General features: G+C 44.1%; 1 protein-coding gene across 1 annotated transcript in view; it reads left to right on the forward strand.

The window, feature by feature from the left end:
- Positions 1-553: 553 nt before the first annotated feature.
- LOC311231824 (voltage-dependent calcium channel gamma-4 subunit-like) overlaps positions 554-24,934 on the forward strand; it is a gene marked incomplete at both ends in the record, with an annotated part of 90,955 nt that continues 66,574 nt past the window's right edge. Inside the window, 2 exons of the mRNA XM_084318446.1 lie at positions 554-599; positions 23,740-23,823. Of these exons, the coding sequence (XP_084174572.1) occupies positions 554-599; positions 23,740-23,823 (130 nt within the window). The remainder of the gene's footprint in view (positions 600-23,739; positions 23,824-24,934) is intronic.

A 24,934-nucleotide genomic window follows, 5' to 3' on the forward strand; every position in this document is an offset into this window, starting at 1 on the left:
AGCTCACGAGATGGATCGTCAATTGTCTTACTCTGTCTCTTTAGACAGTCCTCGGTCACGTCCATAGCCCTGTTTAGTCTGAGCCAATAATCAAAAGGTTGCTCACCAGAGGGATGGTGGAATAAAAGTCAGCTAACGGCATGGTGGAGAAAGCAGTGTCACTAAAGTGCTGTTTTAGCATATCAAAAATAGGACCTGGGCCACTAGACAGATCAAAAGAGGGGTTACTGCGTATGCTTACTCTCACCACCTCTCGTGCCCTCCCCATGAGCCTACTCATGACCTCCTCAGCCTGCTCTGCCACTGAGATCCCCCTTTTTAGTATATCCTGACTACTGACTCCCATTCATACACTGTGCATGTATCAGAGCCATCACCTCTAAAGCACACTGGCTCCCTAATCTCAGACTTAACCACCATGTTTACCAGGGAAGGGACCGTCCCGCCTGAGTTGAATGTGCTTGCTGCAACATTGTACCCCATCCCACTGCTCCCCTTTGACTCTAGGCATGCGGCAATACTCTCCCCTATGGAGATCCCAATCTGCTTCGCTATGGCTGCTACCATCTCCACTGAAGGATCTCCAATATTTGTGTCAGGTACTTCTGATTTAACTGCACTCAGTTGTGGCAAACCAGAGTAACTGTCATTGACATCTGATAACTCTCCAAGATTAGGCATAGGTGTAGATGTGAGAGGTGAATGCTGAAAACTGGTGCTAGGCCTCCCAACTGATGGAATCGGAGTGTACCTCATTGCCCCCTCCCAACTCCAGAGTATTCACCACCCTCCATCTGCAGAAGTATCCAGTATACTATAAAAAATCCTAATAAGTATCCAGTATACTAAAAAAAATCCTAATAATCAGACTTTACCAGTACTCTTGTCCACCAAATAGTCAACCTATCTTGAACGACACCATACCAGTATCAATGAAAGAAAATAAAAAGAAAATCAGCAAGCTGATCACACTATCAGTCAAATAAAACACAGAATGTTGTGTAAAATCACCTATACCAAAAAGAAAACCTCTTATATTTTAGAAACCTGTGTGAAAGTGTATTAGGAATCACCAAAAACCACAGTAAGATACAGATAACTAGAGTAGTTGAATAAAAAAAAATCTTAAATCCCTGCTCCACTCAAATCAGAACACAATGTGTTCGTCCTGATAAATAGATCAACATTGCCACCTTGTGGCGTATGTGCAATACTGCGCTCTGCTGCCTGAGGGAAAACTCTACTCGTTTTTAATCTGATAAATTATCCGATGCTGCCACCTTGTGGCGAATGTGCAACACTGCACTACTGTTTGATCAGCATCCTGTTCATACAGCGCGAGTCAGGCGGACTCACTCAGCTGCAACACCAGTTCTTCTTCTGGAACGTGGCGAATCCCTCGATGACGATTCCAGAAGCACGGTCGCGGCACCATTATAACCAATGCGTTGTGTACTTTTTTAATTGAAAGACAGACACTTGATCCACGGTCTTGGGTGGTTTATTCTGGTAACACACAAAAGATCCTGGTTAGACAGGTTATGTGGTCGGCTCATCAGACCCCTCGAACACCGTTCACATGGGCTGCTTCCTCATGTAATGGTTAATATAATAACATGAAATAATAAACAATGTACAATCAAATGACAATATTTTGTACCTGGTAACACACAAAATATCCTGGTTAGACAGGTTATGTGGTCGGCTCATCAGACCCCTCGAACACCGTTCACTACAGAAGAATTGGGAATAATTAGCCTACTAACATGTGGGCTAGTTATATACATTTTCGACACAATCTCACTTAATTATTATTTTAACACATTTACCATACGGTCGCTACCGTCTACAATGTATTGTCAACATGCCTACATTAATACTTCCAACTAATAGTGAGAGTTAAACATTTAGGAATGTTATGTTCATTCTGGGTGTACATCTGTGAACCTACCATGGGCTGCTTCCTCATGTAATGGTGCCACGCTAACGTGAACACTTGGGTTGAAGCCCACAAGGAAACGCCCACCAACCTATAAGAATCCCTAGAACCATTAAGTGCCATGCTATTGGGTCTTAGTTACCTTGACAAGTGGAATCACAATAAACTCTGTTACATGGGCTTTGGGATCAGCCGATACCGATCCGATACCCATTGTTCAATTAATAAACTGTATGCCTCACTGTATGGAAGAGATTGGGATCATTCTTTTGTGCTTAAAACATTACTTTCCTAACTTGGTGAAACAAAATGTAACAAATTAACACATAGATATAATTGTACTGAATTGTTATTTATTATAAAAAAAATAAAAAAAAATGTAAATAATAAATAATATATATATATATTTTTTTGTTTCCGATATTTTAGTCATATCGGGCCGATATCCGATATCAATATCGGATTGGTGCATCCGTAGTTTCAAACAGGAGCCTGTGCCAAGTACTGTCAGTGACTGTTTGACTGGGTTAGGGTGATGTGATGCCCACTTACTTTAACACTTTAACATTTCTCATAAAGCTGTCAGGTCATCTGACCCGTTCCTGGTGGGAATTAGTGGCATTTTCTCCATGGCTGTGCTAGTGTTAAAATGCCCTTGTTTCCTAACTTCATTCACTTCTGATTCCTCTTCTTTCAGTTCTGACTCTGGAGTAGCCCCTTTCATGACTGTGATGCACCGAGTGAATCCACAGTCACTCTCAGCTACGCCGCGACCAGGCTAAAAAATAAACTACCAAGCGTGATCGGGGGGCTCGGGGTGGGTCAAAAATATATCAGATATGAATTTCAAAGATACCCAGAGTACAATATGGGTTTAACACAGCTTTACAGTGGGGTCTGGAAGCTCGGAGTTGCTAATAAACAGTTTAAATCATTGTTACAAAACGAGTGGCACTTACAGAGCGAGCCGTCTATTTCCGCCATTGGTGTCACCGTGCATGCGCACCAGGCGTTTGGCTGGTGTTAAAGCTGTGTTAAACCCATATTGTACGCTGGGTATCTTTGAAATTCATATCTGATATATTTTTGACCCACCCCGAGCCCCCCGATCACGCTTGGTAGTTTCTTTTTAGCCTGGTCGCGGCGTAGCTGAGAGTGACTGTGGATTCACTCGGTGCATCACAGTCACGAAAGGGGCTAACTCTGGAGGGCAATTAGTGAAATAGCTGCGGGGGAAGTGGATTTATTTTCTTTTTTTTAACAAACTGGTAACTTGGACAAAATGACAAGAACACAAAAAGCACATAGCTGTGTTTGGGACTCCACGTTTCACTACTCTATTATTTATGTCACAAACCCCCCGAAACCCCAAACAGCATTTCTGTATTTCTCTTTTTTATTTCTCTTTTTTTTTTTTGTATCTCTCTTTCTCCGATTTGTCTCTGTTTTCTCCCCGTCCCAATTTTAGTCGTTGTGCCAATTCCCCCCCCTCCCCTACCTGGTTGTTGTGCGCATGTTCTCCTACTGGTCGGTACAAGGGAACCATGAAGTATCCGCACGCTTCCTCCGACACGTGCGGCGACAGCCAGTGGCTCTCTTCTCACCTGGCAGCGAGGGCTCTCATTGGTGAAGTGTAATGCGTGGGAGGTCACCTTCCTCAAGTCCTGCCTCCGCTGAGCAAGCGCCCAGACCTGACCTGTAGGCGTCGCTGTCCACAACGCCAGTTTCCCACCCACAGCTTCCCTCCCCCTAACCCAGCCAAACGAGTTAGTATAGCGATCAGCCCAAGCCAAGGCAATGGTGACTGGCGGCAGCGAGCGAGCAAGTGGTCCTGTTCTTGTCTTGGGGGCTGCTGGGCTGCAGCGGGTGAGCAAGTGGTCCTGTTCTTGTCTTGGGGGCTGCTGAGGCGGCAGCGGGTGAGCAAGTGGTCCTGTTCTTGTCTTGGGGGCTGCTGGGCTGCAGCGGGTGAGCAAGTGGTCCTGTTCTTGTCTTGGGGGCTGCTGAGGCGGCAGCGAGCGAGCAAGTGGTCCTGTTCTTGTCTTGGGGGCTGCTGAGGCGGCAGCGAGCGAGCAAGTGGTCCTGTTCTTGTCTTGGGGGCTGCTGAGCTGCAGCGGGTGAGCAAGTGGTCCTCTTCGGGGACAGGAGACGTCCAGGCAGGGACGGCGGTCCTTGGGGCACAGGAGAGAACAGGTTAGAGCAAGGCAATACAAAGGGTAGATTCCAGCAGAGCTTTTAGGTAGAGACGTCGTACCTGGGTAGTGGTATTTAATACCACGACGACTTCTGGTCAGTGTCGAGGAGTAGAAGTAGGCACCTCATCAGAGGGGGATAGGGTGCAGCTGTGAAGAGTGAGGTGCCTGACCGCGTGTGAATTAGGGGGATGGAGTGCAGCTGGGCTAGGTGGCGTGAAGTTAAGTGATGCTGGTCGTATAAGGGTAAATGAAGGGGTGGATGTAGAAGGAGAGGATGAGGAGGAGTGTGTAGTGGATGGAGAGGGGGATGAAGAGGAGCGTGTGGAGAACGTGAGGGGAAAAGGAGGGGGAGTGAAGTACGCCCGTGCTGTGATTATGACAGGCGGATGAGCTTTTAAGGTTCAGCAAGCCGAAAATTGGAGTCTTGTTACGTATTCGCTCATCCCTAAACGAAACAAGGACTCCCACTTAAGCACTTGCTGAACAACAAAGCAGTCGGGGCAATGGCAAGCCGAAAACAGTCGCAAGTATGGTTCCACTTTACAAAGCTAGATGCAGACAATGCTCGCTACAATATATTATATTAACAAATTGTTCTAAATAAATAATAATGATAATAAATCATTTGAAGTTTGGACACATTTCTTACAACTGAGGTAGGCAGATAAAAAAAAAATTGACTAAAGTACCGAAAAAAGGTATCGTTGGGTACCGGTATCGATTCACAGGTACCGGTATCGGTTCCAATGTGAACGGTACCCAACCCTACTACCTACCCAGTTTGTGTCTGGATTATATGTGAGTAATACTCCCTGAACTGGCAATGATCCTGGAATCCCCTCAGTGGCTGGGCTTTTGTTTTCTTCTTTATCCTTGTTTCCTTCAGCTACAAATGGGGAACTTTTTTTGTCTAATAATGACAATGTGTAGAGCAGTTTCTGCTTCCAATTTCCAAAGCTGTTTATATTTTCAGTCTTAGAGAAGCACCACTGTAACAGAGAGTATAGAAGCACCACTGTAACAGTGAGTATAGAAGCACCACTGTAACAGTGAGTATAGAAGCACCACTGTAACAGTGAGTATAGAAGCACCACTGTAACAGTGAGTATAGAAGCACCACTGTAACAGTGAGTATAGAGGCACCACTGTAACAGAGAGTATAGAAGCACCACTGTAACAGTGAGTATAGAAGCACCACTGTAACAGTGAGTATAGAAGCACCACTGTAACAGTGAGTATAGAAGCACCACTGTAACAGTGAGTATAGAAGCACCACTGTAACAGTGAGTATAGAAGCACCACTGTAACAGTGAGTATAGAAGCACCACTGTAACAGTGAGTATAGAAGCACCACTGTAACAGTGAGTATAGAAGCACCACTGTAACAGTGAGTATAGAAGCACCACTGTAACAGTGAGTATAGAAGCACCACTGTAACAGTGAGTATAGAAGCACCACTGTAACAGTGAGTATAGAAGCACCACTGTAACAGTGCTCAGTGAGTATAGAAGCACCACTGTAACAGAGAGTATAGAAGCACCACTGTAACAGTGAGTATAGAAGCACCACTGTAACAGTGAGTATAGAAGCACCACTGTAACAGTGAGTATAGAAGCACCACTGTAACAGAGAGTATAGAAGCACCACTGTAACAGTGAGTATAGAAGCACCACTGTAACAGTGAGTATAGAAGCACCACTGTAACAGAGAGTATAGAAGCACCACTGTAACAGTGAGTATAGAAGCACCACTGTAACAGTCAGTATAGAAGCCCCACTGTAACAGTGAGTATAGAAGCACCACTGTAACAGTGAGTATAGAAGCACCACTGTAACAGTCAGTATAGAAGCACCACTGTAACAGTGAGTATAGAAGCACCACTGTAACAGTGAGTATAGAAGCACCACTGTAACAGAGAGTATAGAAGCACCACTGTAACAGTGAGTATAGAAGCCCCACTGTAACAGTGAGTATAGAAGCACCACTGTAACAGTGAGTATAGAAGCACCACTGTAACAGTGAGTATAGAAGCCCCACTGTAACAGTGAGTATAGAAGCACCACTGTAACAGTGAGTATAGAAGCACCACTGTAATAGTGAGTATAGAAGCACCACTGTAACAGTGAGTATAGAAGCACCACTGTAACAGTGAGTATAGAAGCCCCACTGTAACAGTGAGTATAGAAGCACCACTGTAACAGTGATCAGAGAGTATAGAAGCACCACTGTAACAGTGAGTATAGAAGCACCACTGTAACAGTGAGTATAGAAGCACCACTGTAACAGAGAGTATAGAAGCACCACTGTAACAGAGAGTATAGAAGCACCACTGTAACAGAGAGTATAGAAGCACCACTGTAACAGAGAGTATAGAAGCACCACTGTAACAGTGAGTATAGAAGCACCACTGTAACAGTGAGTATAGAAGCACCACTGTAACAGTGAGTATAGAAGCACCACTGTAACAGTGAGTATAGAAGCACCACTGTAACAGAGAGTATAGAAGCACCACTGTAACAGTGAGTATAGAAGCACCACTGTAACAGTGAGTATAGAAGCACCACTGTAACAGTAAGTATAGAAGCACCACTGTAACAGAGAGTATAGAAGCACCACTGTAACAGTGAGTATAGAAGCACCACTGTAACAGAGAGTATAGAAGCACCACTGTAACAGTGAGTATAGAAGCACCACTGTAACAGTGAGTATAGAAGCACCACTGTAACAGTGCTCAGTGAGGATAGAAGTCTCTACGTGTTGGGGGGCGCTCCAGTAGCACACCATGTATCGTGCTGCGTCGCGAAGCGGCCGTCCCGGGTTCGCTTCCCACTCCCGGTGACTCCCATTTGTCGCATGTCTTCCCCGCCTCTTCTCCCGTTCATCCTCTCCTCATTTAGCGATAAACGCTAAAAAATAAATCTTAAACGAAAATAAAAAGAAGTCTCTACGTGTTGGAATGAGACGATGTTCTCTCATCACAGTGGCCATTTCACTATTTTCGGCTCCAGTAAAAAGTTCCTTAACTTTGGGGTAGAAAGCAAACGTACATAAAGGGCCGGAGTATAATCCAGTTGAGAAGTAGTGTTACTCACATGGAACCAGTGCTTGACATTAACACCCGCCAAATGCGGGTAGAATTTCGGCAGTGGCGTATAACTCTGTCACTCTTACCAGACACTTTGGCGGGTAGAACGAGCAGTCACCGTTTTAGATTCGTAGTGAAGATGTGTGTGTGTGTGTGTGTGTGTGTGTGTGTGTGTGTGTGTGTGTGTGTGTGTGTGTGTGTGTGTGTGTGTGTGTGTGTGTGTGTGTGTGTGTGTGTGTGTGTGGTGTGTGTGTGTGTGTGTGTGGTGTGTGTGTGTGTGTGTGTGTGCGTGTGCGTGCGTGTGCGTGTGTGTGTATCAGACTAGTGAATGCATTAGTGAGATGTCAAAGGCGTCCTCTGAGAAGCAGAGCTGGGGATGTGATCGTGGGGCGCCAGAGAGAGGTTGCCATGGTGACGCTATGCTGATGTAACAGGGGTCAATCCTTTTGGTGACTAGACACACAGTTAACACCCTTTCACTGCGACAATGCACAGAAGGTTAACCCTTTCACTGCCACACAACAGAAGGTTAACCCTTTACTATTACACTACCGACGTGTTCGATTCTGATCAATCGGCCATTATCACGTCTTCTTGTGTTATCATCTCTCCGTCCAATCCCTCTGCGTTGTGTACTTTTAATGATCCCGACGTCTCATATACTGGCTGTACAATCCTTATCTCTCCCCGTTAGTGCAAACCGCCACCATAATGTTTCACCACCTTCGCAAGAAGAACCTTGACAGCATACCTTTCTTGAAAGAGCGTTGTTTATTGATATAAACAGAAGCCTCAGCCCAGATGTTATCAGATTGTATTTTCATTGCTATCGTCTCTGCTGTTATTCAGTCCAATGGTGGCTCAGGCCTTGTCTAGCCAGAACCCTTCTCCCGTTAGCCGATGCTAATGATGATGTGTCATTCCCCCCCCCACCGGCGAGGGTGAGAGGGATGAGAGTCTCTGATGGTTTCTTCCCTCTTAGTCTCAGTCAGATTGTAGTCTGCCCCTACCCGGAACCACTGTTTGATTTATAGATCTTCGTCATAGCAACGACGGCCCGCCCCCTTTCTGGTTGTCATGCGACGCGCTGTCATGACAACTGCTAATAACCTTTCACACACATTCTAAACGTTTCATTACTGTTCCATTAATGATCGAACCTCTCTCCGCTCTGCTGTCTGTGCCCTGTGCATGCTATTATCAATGTGTTCCAGATCGGAATGTCAACATTTGGCCCTGCTCAGTGTGGTGCTCACAATCACCCTGCTCGCTCTGAACCACCTCTTCCACCACCCTCTGCTAAGGCAAGCCATGCACATTTCGATCTCTCTGACCTGGCACCTTTAGATGCTACCATCTCCCCCCAATCTATACATCACATACATTGAAAAACACCCCAAAACACCCGTTTTCCCTCAGATGGTAACAGTGTGATAGTAAAGGGTTAACCTTCTGTAGTGTGGCAGTGAGAGGGTTAACACCCCAGTTAAATCTCTGTCATGTTGCCGATAGGGGTGACAGCCACCAGTCTCGTGGTGCTTCGATGGCCGTGGTGGACTGAGAACAGGGACAGTTAGCTACTTGACTCCATTGAAGAAGAGACAGCTCTGATGTCGATTCAAAGATGAATTGTCCACTGACGCTGCGGTCTCTCAGGTACTGCACAGCACCCTCTCTCACCTAGACCGTCAGAAGGGGGGCTATGTGAGACTGTTGCTCATTGACTACAGCTCAGCGTTCAACACCATAGTCCCCACCAGACTGGTGAACAAGCTGATCGAGCTGGGTCTGAGCTCCGCTCTGAGCGCCTGGATACTGGACTTTCTGAGTGAAAGGCCCCAGGCGGTCAGGGTGGGGGGTCAGACCTCCAACACCATCACCGTGAGCATCGGGTCCCCCCAGGGCTGCGTTCTGAGCCCCCTGCTGTATTCACTCTACACACACATGACTGTGTGGCCAAGTTCAGCTTCAACTCCATAGTGAAGTTTGCGGACGACACAGTGGTGGTGGGGCTGATCTCTAACAACGACGAGAAGGCCTACCGGGAGGAGGTTGATGTACTGGCACGCTGGTGCCAGGACAACAGCCTGCTCCTGAACATTGGTAAAACCAAGGAGCTGATCGTGGATTTTAGGAGAACACAGAAGGGGACACACACACCACTGTGGATAAACGGGGGCTACCGTGGACAGGGTGAGCAGCTTCAAGTACCTGGGGGTCCACATCTCAGAGGACCTGACATGGAAAACACACATAGACTCAGTCGTAAAAAAAAAGGCGAAGCAGCGCCTCTACCACCTGAGACAGTTAAGGAAGTTCAGAGTATCGGTGAAGATACTCCACTTCTTCTACTCCGGAGCTGTAGAGAGCAGCTTGACTGGAAACATCACTGCCTGGTATGGAAACAGCACGGCACAGGACAAGAAGGCCCTACAGAGAGTGGTGCGCTCAGCTGAGCTTACTACTTACGGCTATTGCACTACCACCCCTGCTGGTCTTATAACAAGAGGTGCAAATCCAGAGCCTGCAGAATAATGAAAGACCCTCACCACCCCAACAACAGCCTGTTCAAGCTGCTGCAGTCAGGCAAATGCCTGCGCACACCAGCAACTAGGACATAGAGACTTCGGCTCAGCTTCTTCCCCCAGGCCATCAGAGTCTTGAACACTGAACTCTCCACACACAAGCACACATGAGCACACACACAACACACATACTGTATACGCTCACACACTAACAGTCACTTTAGCACAAACACACACACACACATGCTGCACACGCTCACACTCAACGGTCACTTTACACAATGGAAAGGTCACTTACATATTTTTTTGTTAAGAACGGGAGTGGTTCTTGTATAGTAAATAGATGAATATAGCAAGATAGCATAAGGATATATAGTATAACTGTATATTGAATAGTATAGTATTGTATAGTAGTGTACATAAGACCCAGTGCCTCATCCGTAGCTAACACCCCATTGCACTATCGCAGGACCTTAGCATGTCTTTTACCATGCTTTTTGTAAACTTTATGTACATTATACCTGTTATGTCTTATTGTTATTACTTGTATTATTGCACAATCGCTGCGGGCATTTCACTGTATGCTTGTATACCGTGACAAATAAAACTCTTGACTTGAATTGTTTATTGCTTACACGGGTGCTGGTGGATACAAAGCCGGTCTCAGTAAAAATATTCAGTATAAAAGAAAATAATAATCAAAGGAAACTTACAATAAAAAAATGTTTTACCTTTATTTACCCAGGGTAGGTTCTCTGAGCACGGATGCTCTTTTTCAGCTACGCCCTGCTTCACATTCACACAGTTCCATTCACACCTGGGAGCTGCCCAGTACAACCACAGTCTGACACCGTTGGCCACTGAGCAACTCCACTGGGTCAGTTGGGGTTAAGTGCCTTGCTCAAGAGTACTTCAGCGGTTTCCTCCCCCTCGTATGTATATATTATCTGTTAGGATCTCTGTTTAACAGTACTGAATATTTGCATATCTTGTATGTCACAAATGTAACAGTACTGTACACCTGTATGTCATGTATTGTCATAAATGTCATGATATATATCTGTATATCTGTATGTCCCCCGTAAATGTACAAACCCCCCCTCCCACCCACCCACCCCCTCCTAATGTACAGTTTCCTCCCCCTCGTATGTATATATCTTCTGTTAGGATAACAGTACTGTATATTTGCATATCTTGTATGTCACAAATATAACAGTACTGTATACCTGTATGTCATGTATGTCAGAAATGTCAAGATATATATCTGTATGTTGCGTATGTCATTAACACATTGGTTGCCAGCCGGATATCACGATTTTTCGCTTGGATGCCACCACGTTAATCAATGGGAGGACGAGCACATTTGCGAACGCATAAACTATATCTTAAATTATGGCTATGTGTCTAATACACCTGTCGCTTATCAATGACTTGCTTGCAGTCAACATGTACGAAACGGATCGTTTTTTCATCAGTACATTTCCGTTTTATACCGTTTTGAATACGAGTATAGTTTCGTAGAGAGTTCTAGTAATTTCAGAGAAATTCCGCGAAAATAGCCATTTACTGGAATACACAAAACACGTTGTCATTTTCCGGCTGATTTATGAATCGTTTTCAAATAAAAGTATTTGTGTTCTTATGCACGATACAAAAGCAGGCTGAAAAATCATTTATTCGTGAAATCTGTGAAAAACAACACTGATTAACCCAAAACTGGTAACATAGATTCCTTACCTCAGATCAGATGTTCTGCAAAAAAGTCCTGATCGCCATTCCAAATATTGATCGCGTTTATTGATCCAACGTTATAGTCCGAAACGCATAATCCAAGCTGCTTCCAGCCTCGCCAGTGAATCTGGTAACACGACACTGCTTGCCAGAGATAGAAAAACCCTGGACCGGAGTTTTTCTCTGATGCACTTTTTCACTCAATCCAATCCAATGATGTGCATTACCATCCGGGAGACGATAGGGGGCGGTATTTGCCCTTTTCGAGCTCAGAGCCATTCCCAATGATAATGTCAGGCTGGACGGATGAAAAATGAATGGATATCGCTAATAAAATAAATAACGATTGGCAACCAACGCATGGCGGCCAATAACGAGTTATCTCGTTGTTGGCAACCAATGTGTTAATGTCATTATCAATTGAAAATGGGGGACCCTGATGTAAACAAGACGAAAGTCTTTCTCTGGTCTGCATCCCCTTAACAATTGTGTGTATTGAGCCGTACTGTATTGTACCCATTCTGCAATCTGTTAATAAAGTTTTCAATCAATCAATCAATAAATTGGTGTTAAGGGTATGGGAGAGAATTATTAATTCACTTCCCCAGCCCAGATTTCTCCTGCCGGTCCGGGGGATCGAACCAGCGACGTTCCGGTCACAAACCCACTTCTCTAACCTTTAGGCCACCGCTGCCTCTTACTAATGCTAATGAAGGATTTCAGATAACATAGATGTGAGTTAGTGATAGATGTGAGTTAGTGATAGATGTGAGAGTTAGTGATAGATGTGAGAGTTAGTGATAGATGTGAGAGTTAGTGATAGATGTGAGAGTTAGTGATAGATGTGAGTTAGTGATAGATGTGAGTTAGTGATAGATGTGAGTTAGTGATAGATGTGAGTTAGTGATAGATGTGAGTTAGTGATAGATGTGAGAGTTAGTGATAGATGTGAGAGTTAGTGATAGATGTGAGAGTTAGTGATAGATGTGAGAGTTAGTGATAGATGTGAGTTAGTGATAGATGTGAGTTAGTGATAGATGTGAGAGTTAGTGATAGATGTGAGAGTTAGTGATAGATGTGAGTTAGTGATAGATGTGAGTTAGTGATAGATGTGAGTTAGTGATAGATGTGAGTTAGTGATAGATGTGAGAGTTAGTGATAGATGTGAGAGTTAGTGATAGATGTGAGAGTTAGTGATAGATGTGAGTTAGTGATAGATGTGAGTTAGTGATAGATGTGAGAGTTAGTGATAGATGTGAGAGTTAGTGATAGATGTGAGAGTTAGTGATAGATGTGAGTTAGTGATAGATGTGAGAGTTAGTGATAGATGTGAGAGTTAGTGATAGATGTGAGTTAGTGATAGATGTGAGTTAGTGATAGATGTGAGAGTTAGTGATAGATGTGAGAGTTAGTGATAGATGTGAGTTAGTGATAGATGTGAGAGTTAGTGATAGATGTGAGAGTTGGTGATAGATGTGAGTTAGTGATATATGTGAGTTAGTGATAGATGTGAGAGTTAGTGATAGATGTGAGAGTTAGTGATAGATGTGAGTTAGTGATAGATGTGAGAGTTAGTGATAGATGTGAGTTAGTGATAGATGTGAGTTAGTGATAGATGTGAGAGTTAGTGATAGATGTGAGAGTTAGTGATAGATGTGAGAGTTAGTGATAGATGTGAGTTAGTGATAGATGTGAGTTAGTGATAGATGTGAGTTAGTGCTAGATGTGAGTTAGTGATAGATGTGAGAGTTAGTGATAGATGTGAGAGTTAGTGATAGATGTGAGTTAGTGATAGATGTGAGTTAGTGATAGATGTGAGTTAATGCTAGATGTGAGTTAGTGATAGATGTGAGAGTTAGTGATAGATGTGAGAGTTAGTGATAGATGTGAGTTAGTGATAGATGTGAGTTAGTGATAGATGCGAGAGTTAGTGATAGATGTGAGTTAGTGATAGATGTGAGTTAGTGATAGATGTGAGAGTTAGTGATAGATGTGAGAGTTAGTGATAGATGAGAGTTAGTGATAGATGTGAGAGTTAGTGATAGATGAGAGTTAGTGATAGATGTGAGAGTTAGTGATAGATGTGAGAGTTAGTGATAGATGTGAGTTAGTGATAGATGTGAGAGTTAGTGATAGATGTGAGTTAGTGATAGATGTGAGAGTTAGTGATAGATGTGAGAGTTAGTGATAGATGAGAGTTAGTGATAGATGTGAGTTAGTGATAGATGTGAGTTAGTGATAGATGTGAGTTAGTGATAGATGTGAGTTAGTGATAGATGTGAGAGTTAGTGATAGATGTGAGTTAGTGATAGATGTGAGTTAGTGATAGATGTGAGCATTAGTGATAGATGTGAGTTAGTGATAGATGTGAGAGTTAGTGATAGATGTGAGTTAGTGATGGATGTGAGTTAGTGATGGATGTGAGTTAGTGATAGATGTGAGTTAGTGATAGATGTGAGTTAGTGATAGATGAGAGTTAGTGATAGATGTGAGTTAGTGATAGATGTGAGTTAGTGCTAGATGTGAGTTAGTGATAGATGTGAGTTAGTGATAGATGTGAGAGTTAGTGATAGATGTGAGAGTTAGTGATAGATGTGAGTTAGTGATAGATGTGAGTTAGTGATAGATGTGAGAGTTAGTGATAGATGTGAGTTAGTGATAGATGTGAGAGTTAGTGATAGATGTGAGTTAGTGATAGATGTGAGAATTAGTGATAGATGTGAGTTAGTGATAGATGTGAGTTAGTGATAGATGTGAGTTAGTGATAGATGTGAGTTAGTGATAGATGTGAGTTAGTGATAGATGTGAGTTAGTGATAGATGTGAGAGTTAGTGATAGATGTGAGTTAGTGATAGATGTGAGTTAGTGATAGATGTGAGAGTTAGTGATAGATGTGAGAGTTAGTGATAGATGTGAGAGTTAGTGATAGATGTGAGAGTTAGTGATAGATGTGAGAGTTAGTGATAGATGTGAGAGTTAGTGATAGATGTGAGTTAGTGATAGATGTGAGTTAGTGATAGATGTGAGTTAGTGATAGATGTGAGTTAGTGATAGATGTGAGAGTTAGTGATAGATGTGAGTTAGTGATAGATGTGAGTTAGTGATAGATGTGAGTTAGTGATAGATGTGAGTTAGTGATAGATGTGAGAGTTAGTGATAGATGTGAGTTAGTGATAGATGTGAGAGTTAGTGATAGATGTGAGAGTTAGTGATAGATGTGAGAGTTAGTGATAGATGTGAGTTAGTGATAGATGTGAGTTAGTGATAGATGTGAGTTAGTGATAGATGTGAGAGTTAGTGATAGATGTGAGTTAGTGATAGATGTGAGTTAGTGATAGATGTGAGAGTTAGTGATAGATGTGAGTTAGTGATAGATGTGAGAGTTAGTGATAGATGAGAGTTAGTGATAGATGTGAGAGTTAGTGATAGATGTGAGTTAGTGATAGATGTGAGCTAGTGATAGATGAGAGTTAGTGATAGATGTGAGAGTTAGTGATAGATGTGAGTTAGTGATAGATGTGAGTTAGTGATAGATGTGAGAGTTAGTGATAGATGTGAGAGTTAGTGATATATGTGAGTTAGTGATAGATGTGAGTTAGTGATAAATGTGAGAGTTAGTGATAGATGTGAGTTAGTGATAGATGTGAGAGTTAGTGATGGATGTGAGTTAGTGATAGATGTGAGAGTTAGTGATAGATGTGAGTTAGTGATAGATGTGAGAGTTAGTGATGTATGTGAGTTAGTGATAGATGTGAGAGTTAGTGATAGATGTGAGTTAGTGATAGATGTGAGAGTTAGTGATAGATGTGAGTTAGTGATAGATGTGAGAGTTAGTGATAGATGTGAGAGTTAGTGATAGATGTGAGAGTTAGTGATAGATGTGAGAGTTAGTGATAGATGTGAGAGTTAGTGATAGATGTGAGTTAGTGATAGATGTGAGAGTTAGTGATAGATGTGAGTTAGTGATAGATGTGAGTTAGTGATATATGTGAGAGTTAGTGATAGATGTGAGAGTTAGTGATAGATGAGAGTTAGTGATAGATGTGAGAGTTAGTGATAGATGTGAGTTAGTGATAGATGTGAGTTAGTGATAGATGTGAGAGTTAGTGATAGATGTGAGTTAGTGATAGATGTGAGAGTTAGTGATAGATGTGAGTTAGTGATAGATGAGAGTTAGTGATAGATGTGAGTTAGTGATAGATGTGAGTTAGTGATAGATGTGAGAGTTAGTGATAGATGTGAGTTAGTGATAGATGTGAGAGTTAGTGATAGATGTGAGTTAGTGATAGATGTGAGAGTTAGTGATAGATGAGAGTTAGTGATAGATGTGAGAGTTAGTGATAGATGTGAGAGTTAGTGATAGATGTGAGAGTTAGTGATAGATGTGAGTTAGTGATAGATGTGAGTTAGTGATAGATGTGAGTTAGTGATAGATGTGAGAGTTAGTGATAGATGTGAGTTAGTGATAGATGTGAGTTAGTGATAGATGTGAGAGTTAGTGATAGATGTGAGTTAGTGATAGATGTGAGAGTTAGTGATAGATGTGAGAGTTAGTGATAGATGAGAGTTAGTGATAGATGTGAGAGTTAGTGATAGATGTGAGAGTTAGTGATGGATGTGAGAGTTAGTGATAGATGTGAGTTAGTGATAGATGTGAGAGTTAGTGATAGATGTGAGTTAGTGATAGATGTGAGAGTTAGTGATGGATGTGAGAGTTAGTGATGGATGTGAGAGTTAGTGATAGCCAGCTAGACGGGTGTCTCTGCCTGCTGCCTGCTACAAAAAATGAGGTCCATAAAATCTAGCCAATAACTGTTCAATAATGTGTACAAAACAACTTTCAAACATAGGTTTTTTTTTAATGGAGGAAATGAACACACCCAGCTAAAAACAACAGTTCTGTGTCGTATGGCTCCGCTCGGCGTCACTACTGCACTGTACCTCGCTCGTGCACGCGCACTGAATAAAAAATTCCACAATGTACCTTTACATCCCAACATTCGTCTGACCACACCCCTATCAGCTTACCTTCATAAGCAGGTGTGTGGCCACCTACTCGCCTCCTTCTTTGCTTTCACCACAAGGAAGTGCCTTCGGTAGATCCCCACTTGACGAGGTTGTTAGTAGAAGAAAGTTGGAAAACAAGAAATACGTTGACAACATATCTTTATTTTCTCTCTCACTATTTTCGAGAAAATACGGCGATATTGTCTTCGTTACTGGAGTGTCTGGAAGATGATGATGATTCTACACCTCCACGGGCTTTTTCGTATTAGGAGCTCACGCCGCTGACATGCTTCCCAACTGCAATCCTACTTGCTGCGGCTGGATGGGGTAAGACCCTCCAGCAACACAGCTGGACTGTAGGACACACCGACTGTTGTGAGAAGCGGTGGGTTCCAGGTTGGGTATGTAGTGTTTTGATGGCGAGCTCTGGTTGTTGTTGATGCTATGGGGGTTAGCTAACAATTTACGAAACGCCGACCCCAGGCCAGGGTCCTCTGCTCGGCTTAAAACGGTGGTCGGTGGATCTTGGCCTGACGCCCATTATAGTCAACTAGTGGGCCGCGACCAAGAACTGGTGATCCCAGGTTTCTCTGGACGAGCGATGCTTCTCTGTCCCGTATAGGCCCCATCTTTCATATACAAATGAAAGTTTACCCTAATGAGGAAATGTGGGCATAAGATCTTCTTTATCGGAAGTTCCATGCTCAAAGGGCCCTGTGTGTGTCTGGATCACCGTTGACAACTGTGTTCTGACATTTCTTTTTCTTTTCCCTGGTAGGGAAGGGATTGGGACAGCGGCCTGTCTGGAGTGTGACTTGTTATGTCAGTGTATACAGTTCAGGTGGTAGCTGCTTAGCTGGCGTGCTAGTTGTGGACTACTGTGTTAGCCAGTCAGCGGTTAGCTGCGGCGCTAGCCCGCTGTGTTAGCAGGCTAGTAGCGTTGGCTCGTTGCTATCGGTCAGATAGCTGCTTAGCTTGCATGCTAGTTGTGGCCTACTGTGTTAGCCAGTCAGCTGTTAGCTGCGGTGTTAGCTCGCTGTGTTTACCAGGCTAGTACACGTTAGCTTGCTGCTATCAGCCGAACGGCTGTTAGCTTAATGCTACACTGTTGAACGTTTTCTGTGACTGTAACATGCCTTAAACACTCTGACTACGACGTCATCTTTGACAGAGGATGTTAGTCGAACCTACCTGGAGCCGGCCGGCGAGGACTGCGTCAACAAGGAGAACCGTAGCGGCGGGGAGCAGCGACGCTGCCCGTGTCGTCAACACAGGATGCTGTGTTGACTATCGGTGCCCTGTTAGCAGACTGCAGTTCGCTTGATCCGCGCTCTCTGTAGGAAGGTCCTGACCAGACCTTAAAACGCGTCTTCTTCCTTCCCTTCTAATGTTTTGTAATAACGATGTTTTCCAAAACGGGTGTTGCTGCAATACATTTAGGATACGACGCGAGTTGTGTGTGAATTGTCTTGTCACTGGTATTAGCTTCTCCATGCAAATCGGGTTGTTTGTTACATATGTAAAAATGATCTGGTTTGTTGTGTTGAGAAACATCATGTGTGTTCATGTACCGTGTACTCACAACTAAGGGGGTTAAATTAACCTATAAAGCTATGCTTAGTGACATATGAGTGAAGAATGATTTCTTTTCTCAGCCTGTAATGACAATGAACAGTGTGTTCACATATTAACAGGTTTACCTGTTCAACTGGCCGTATTAAGGGTAAGGTAGGAGGGGTGTTCCCCCCGGTTCCCTGGGGACTTCCTCACCCTCCTCTCAGACATGTTGTTTACAATATATTGTGTCACTGTGTGGTGGGATACGATGTAACCCTTAGCTTGATTGCTGGGGTTGTGCTAAAACCGCTTGAGGAACTGTATTTTCCTAAAGAAAAGCTTGTTTGGTCACTTTTCGTGTGTGCTTAGCAAGGCCTGTGGCCGATACTAATCGAGAATTGTGTATTCTCTCATTATGAAAAACGGCGTTCCTCTGTAGAGTGTATTTGCCATTTTTGTGGTGATAAATGGTTGTGTGTATCTTGTGATCTACAACTGGGTTGGGTTGGCCACAGAAGCACATGTGTAAGTCTGGTACCGGGGCTCTTAAGGGGGCCCTCTCTATTCTGTGTTTTTTCCTTAGTAAAAATCAGATAGCAGGTTAGCACATGAGCTGTGTGAAGCTGTTAGACGCTTCATGTAGCTGACTATGACTGTGTCATACTCTTTTTTGTCATTACATCGTATCATGGGTGTGGGGTCGTAAAGGGGTGAACTGGTAATCCTTTCCTCCCCTTTTCTGATTGGTCAGGGGTTGAAACCTCCTGTCCTTCAAGGTTCCTGTCACGTTGCTGTTCGGCACGTTACAGGGTAAGAGGGGGGGGGGGGGAGGGAGTTTCCTGGTCCCACGCCCTGGAATATTGGGCGTGTGCACCGCAGAAATTCCCCCGCCATAGAGTACGTCACTGTGCCCGTCTCTGTTGGTAAGACTTCCGTGTGCTGTTCAGGTCCATATGATGGATCTGTTTCAGGGAGTGGTCAGGGCTCCTCCTCACGAAGCTCCTACTCGGGCCGTCTGTGAGTTAGGACTCTCCTTCCCTGTGAGGGAGCCTCCTCAGAGTTCAGAGCCTCCTCCTCAGATTGTCAAGATGAGTAGAACTTCAAAAGGAGTTCTGCTCTATTGTGTGTGTATTCGATTCAATTCGATTATTGAGTGTATTGGTTCAGTGCCTCCTCCTCGGAGAGCCCTAATCCAAATATTACATAGCTCAATGTTGCAATATATTCTTTTCAATCTATACAGCTTGCGTGGGAAGTCTCTCTGGGGATTTCCGCCTCCTCCCTATGGGAGGGTGGTGGGATGTAAAAATGTAAACATATTGTACTCTGCACTGTCGTAATGGCTTACGGCCATGCCAACCTGTACACGCCCGATCTCGTCCGATCTCGGCCGCTACGCAGGTTAGGTCCTGGTTAATACTTGGTTGGGAGACCGCCTGGGAATACCAAGTGCGGTGTGCTTGGGGCTGGTTCTCCATTCTTTTCGCTCCTCTCTCACGCATGGCGAAGAGGGGGCTGTTGGGGTGGTCTTGGACCTCCTCTGGTAACCCTGTGCTTCCCGTGCCGCCGGGCCCGGTCGGAAGTAATGTTTCGTCGACCCGTAGGCCTGGAATAACCCTTTTTTGAAAACTGAAACACTTGTACTGCGGTATAGCCAGTTATGCCCGCAGGTGTGTTTTGGAGTTTTTTCTTGAGGGGTTATAGGAACAACCACCGCATAGGGTAACGACAGGGTGGTTGATTCCCTGGTGTGTTGGAGCAGTGTCAACTCCCGGGTTACCCGGTTGAGTGTGCCCCTGCACGTTCATGACGTCTGCCAATCATGTCAGCCTTCTCTGCCTCAACCCCTCTGGGTGGTTTTTTTTTAATGGAGGCTTGGTCATACAACAACGCCAGCATACGCCCCTTCCGCCGGGGGGGCTGTTCTCAGCTAACTCCTTTGGCGCCTGTCTTGTCCGCAGTGCTCCAGGCTCAGGTTACAGCCTGTTGCCTGGTTTCCCCGGTGCGCTGCCTGCTTCCGTTGGTTAACCTTTTTTGTGTGCTTACGGCCATGCTGACTGCCTGTTCTGCAGGGTCAGTGTGCCAGGCGGTGTGCTATTGGGGGGAAAGGGCCCGCTCTTGGAGGGGCCTTATCCGAATGCGCTGGCGATGTGGGGGGCGGTGTCACTAAGTGACCGCCTGGTGGGGTCTTGATGCCTGGCGTCATTGACCTCTCCGGGCCCTCGTTTTCCAGGGGATCCAGCCCCTTCAGTGGGTCTGGGTCTTCCTTCGCGCTCCGCTGCTACGGCCTTGCCACGGGGTTGGGTTTTCTCTTGACCCCGTGATTTCTGGGGGCAGTAACGAGGTTGTTCCTTCCGTTCGTTCCCGGGTGGCATGCGGGTTGTGCGTGTGTGTGGTCGTGGGGTCAAGCCACGGTCTGCTCACCCTGTGCGTTGAGTTGCTTGAGTGCCTCTTCGCACAGTCGGGTCCGTCGCCCTCCCGGGAACCTCCAATAGGGGGGGTGCCCTCCATTAGGGGGGGTCGGGGGGGCTCGGTCCTCCCCGATCTGATGGTTGTGGGGGGCCTCAGCAGGGTACATTTGTCGGGCCATGGCTCTCGCTCGGCCTCCCTTGTGCAGTAGTGACGCCGAGCGGAGCCATACGACACAGAACGTTAGGTTATGGCTATAACCAAGTTCTGTGAGTAATGGTGACGCTCGGCGTCAGACGCCGCTGCAGCCCTTGATCTCACCTCGTGGTGAAAGCTTGGGAAGGAGGCGAGTAGGTGGCCACACACCTGCTTATGAAGGTAAGCTGATAGGGGTGTGGTCAGACGGATGTTGGGATGTAAAGGTACATTGTGGAATTTTTTATTCAGTGCGCGTGCACGAGCGAGGTACAGTGCAGTAGTGACGCTGAGCGTCACCATTACTCACAGAACTTGTTAGCCATAACCTAATGTTTCTTAGCTTCATTTTGATTATACGTTGCAGGGGATTGAGGAAAGAAATGCAGCCACACAGACACACCAGGAAGCGTGTATCGCTTCCGCAACAGAATTCGGTTTCCGGGTTCCTCTGATTGGCCGCGACCCCCACGTGACCCGCCCCCCTATCCACCGCTCTGCCGCTGCCACGCGCGGCAGTCGGCAGAGCGAGCGCTCGCTTCCTCAATTTATATGCATGGAAGTATTGACTGAATGAATGAATGAATGAATGAATGAATGAATGAATGAATGAATGAATGAATGAATGAAAACTTTATTTAACAGATTGCAGAATGGGTACAATACAGTACGGCTCAATACACACAATTGTTAAGGGGATGCAGACCTGAGAAAGACGTTTGTCTTGTTTACATCAGGGTCCCCCATTTTCAATTCATATAGAACGACTACGCCGTAACAAATCATTAAAAAAATATACCGTTAACTGTAGGGATGCTCGATATTGGCTTTTTTACCAATACCGATATTGTCCAACTCTTAATTTCCGATACCGATATCAACCGATACCGATATATGCAGGGTTACCCCCCCCCCAAAAATGGAATAATTTCAGGTAATTAACATTACATATCTCTTGTTGTCGAATTAACACAACATTATGCATACTTTTGACAATAAATAAAATCAGAATTTGTTCTTACTTGCTTGCCTGGGTAAAAAAATAAAAAATAAAAAATTGAAAACCGATACCGATATTTTCCGATATCACATTTTAATGCCGATATCGGCCGATAATATCGGTAGGCCGATAATATCGGACATCCCTAGTTAACTGGAATATGTTGTGCCTTTACACATATGTTGGATTATGTAATTGGTTTGTCATGACAAACAAATAAAAAAATCGCGATTTACCCGCTGGCTACAGCAACACAACACTCAGTGACTGCATGTAGTCAGAGCCAGAGCTCAGCGATGCCGCTCGTGGCAGCACATTCTCGCCGCGGGCTGAGCTCTGGTGTCCACTGGAGCAAGCCAGAGACAGCCGGCGGATGCGATATTTTATTTGTTTGTTATGACAAACCAATTACATAATCCAACATATGTGTAAAGGCACAACATATTCCAGTTAACGGTATCTTTTTTTAATGATTTGTTACGGCGCAATCAATCAATTCTTCCATGCATTCGGGACCTCCATGTTTGGGGGTATTCATCAGACAAATCGGATGCGGGGATTCGGCTCCCATCAGGCGGGCAAGAACTGCAGGTTTTCAGCCTCTCCCCTCTCTCCTGGAGCTTAAGGGGGAGCTTAGTATTCCTGCCGCGGAGGAGGTGGCTACAACATCAACACACATGTTGTAGCCAGCTGGTAAATCGCGATTTTTTTATTTGTTTGTCATGACAAACCAATTACATAATCCAACATATGTGTAAAGGCACAACATATTCCAGTTAACGGTATATTTTTTTAATGATTTGTTACGGCGTAGTTGTTCTATATGAATTGAAAATGGGGGACCCTGATGTAAACAAGACAAACGTCTTTCTCAGGTCTGCATCCCCTTAACAATTGTGTGTATTGAGCCGTACTGTATTGTACCCATTCTGCAATCTGTTAAATAAAGTTTTCATTCATTCATTCATTCATTCATTCATTCATTCATTCATTCATTCAGTCAATACTTCCATGCGTATAAATTGAGGAAGCGAGCGCTCGCTCTGCCGACTGCCGCGCATGGCAGCGGCAGAGCGGTGGATAGGGGGGCGGGTCACGTGGGGGTCGCGGCCAATCAGAGGAACCCGGAAACCGAATTCCGTTGTGGAAGCGATACACGCCACCAGGAAGGTATCTGTCTCAATGACTGTAAATACAGTGGGGGGGGGGGGGCATAGCATAGATGAAGATGACTGGAGCTACCTAGGCACAGTGAGTGTGCTGTGTCAATGGAGCACATACAAATTGATTGGATAATAACCAGTATATTTGAGTATAAAAATATCATATTCGAATTCGGGCTCATCCCTTCTGGGCTGGACCCAGCCATAGTCAACATCAAAACAAATGTTTTCGGTCTAGACATCTACAGTATGTTGTAGGGGTGGGAATCACCAGATGCCTCACGATATGATATTATCACGATACTTAAGTCACAATACGATAGTATTGCGATTACAAATATATTGCAATATGCTGAGTATTGCGATATTAATATTGCGATATATTGCGATTTTTTACCTTTTTTCAAGTGCAAAGTAAAACGTTGTCAACATGTTTTATCTAATAAAATAAAGTTTTCATTCTGTTCATCTCACTTCAATAATTTTTATTGCAGCAAATGGGATTTTCTCAAGCAGACAGATGTCAACACTGTAATCTGTGTTGCATGTACCTGACACACTGAACTGTTTGTATTACAGTCATATTCCAACTGTGTGTGTGTGTGTGTGTGTGTGTGTGTGTGTGTGTGTGTGTGTGTGTGTGTGTGTGTGTGTGTGTGTGTGTGTGTGTGTGTGTGTGTGTGTGTGTGTGTGTGTGTGTGTGTGGACTACTGTACTATTACAGGTATTGAAATGAACAATGCAACTTCCTTATACAAAAGAAATATTAAAAAAAATATATAAAAATGTGCATAATAAAATATCGATACTTTGGCGTCGTTGTATCGATACAGTAGCGCCACGCAAAGTACCGCAATACTATACTGTATCAATATTTCGCCCCACCACTAGTATGTTGTCATCCATTGCAGTTCTTATATTTTGGCTTCTCCACAGGTATCAACAAAGGAAGCTGTTTCCGGATCAATCATTTCCCAGAGGACAATTACTATGATACAGACAGCTCTGAGTACATCTTACGTAAGTGCCCACCACTGTACCTCTTCATCTTCACATCTCAGCCTTTCATCCTCTCTGCTTTTATTCACGGCAGTGAAAATAATTCTCACAAGGGTTCTTAATGTGTCGTGAGTACCCTACCCCTCCCCCATAAAAGCTTGATGTCAAGCTTTAATTGGAATGTGGTAGAATTCTCTGCTCAAACTTGTTATAAAATAAGGGTGGGAAAATATGATTGAAGTCTGCATTTTCCCAAGACAGGTCAACAAGCTACTGGGAGATTGAAATGGGTATGATCGGTACATCACACTGGATTTAGTCACAACATTCAAATACTAGGAGAGGTCTGTCTGTTAAAAGTGAGGCCCTGGTAGCATTCCCTGTTTTAGATAAGCCTCTGTTCCCCCTGGGGGAAGCAGGTGCAAACAATAGGTTGGGAGTGCCAACTTACCAGTTCAAAGGCCGGTGCTATTGACACAGCCAAGGGAAGCACAATAAAATAGAGTAACAACTGAAGACATTTGGTTCCACAAAAAGTGCCTAGTGCTTATCTTCCTGAGCGAATTTACATACAAATTGTCACAAGCAGCTGGAACAAAGCGCCTTAGGCTGCAGACATCCTGTGGACACGCTGTGGAGACCAAAGGTCTCAGGAGACATTAAGTTTCACTACTCCAGTAATTAAAATACGTTTATATCATTAAAAAAGCTCCAAATTAAACTGCAAATATTACTGTTATGTTGTGCTAATGATGTTGGACGTAATGATATGAAACATGCGTTGTTTATGACCAAAGAAAGCACCAAAGTTGCCATAAAACTCTTTCTGAACCAATTTGGAGAAATACCCATAATACTGAAAACTAGCTGCCTATAAGGGATAATGATTAAAATGCAATAGGAGTGTCTTAAAACCAAAGAGAAGATCTTATACTCAAATAATAGGTTAACATAGGTATTGAAATACAGCAAAAGAACTAAACTGTTTAAGTAATTAAAGTTAAGAGTAATCCTTTGATTTTAGTCAGTAAAATGAAATATTGTATACTTTAAAACATGATAAAACAGAACAGTACGTTTGTGCTTAAAATAGATAGGTCTACCTCTAGATTCAAATTAAAACTCCTTATTT

Source organism: Notolepis coatsorum (assembly GCF_963971535.1).
Source record: "Notolepis coatsorum genome assembly, chromosome: 7".
NCBI classification, from domain to species: domain Eukaryota; kingdom Metazoa; phylum Chordata; class Actinopteri; order Aulopiformes; family Paralepididae; genus Notolepis; species Notolepis coatsorum.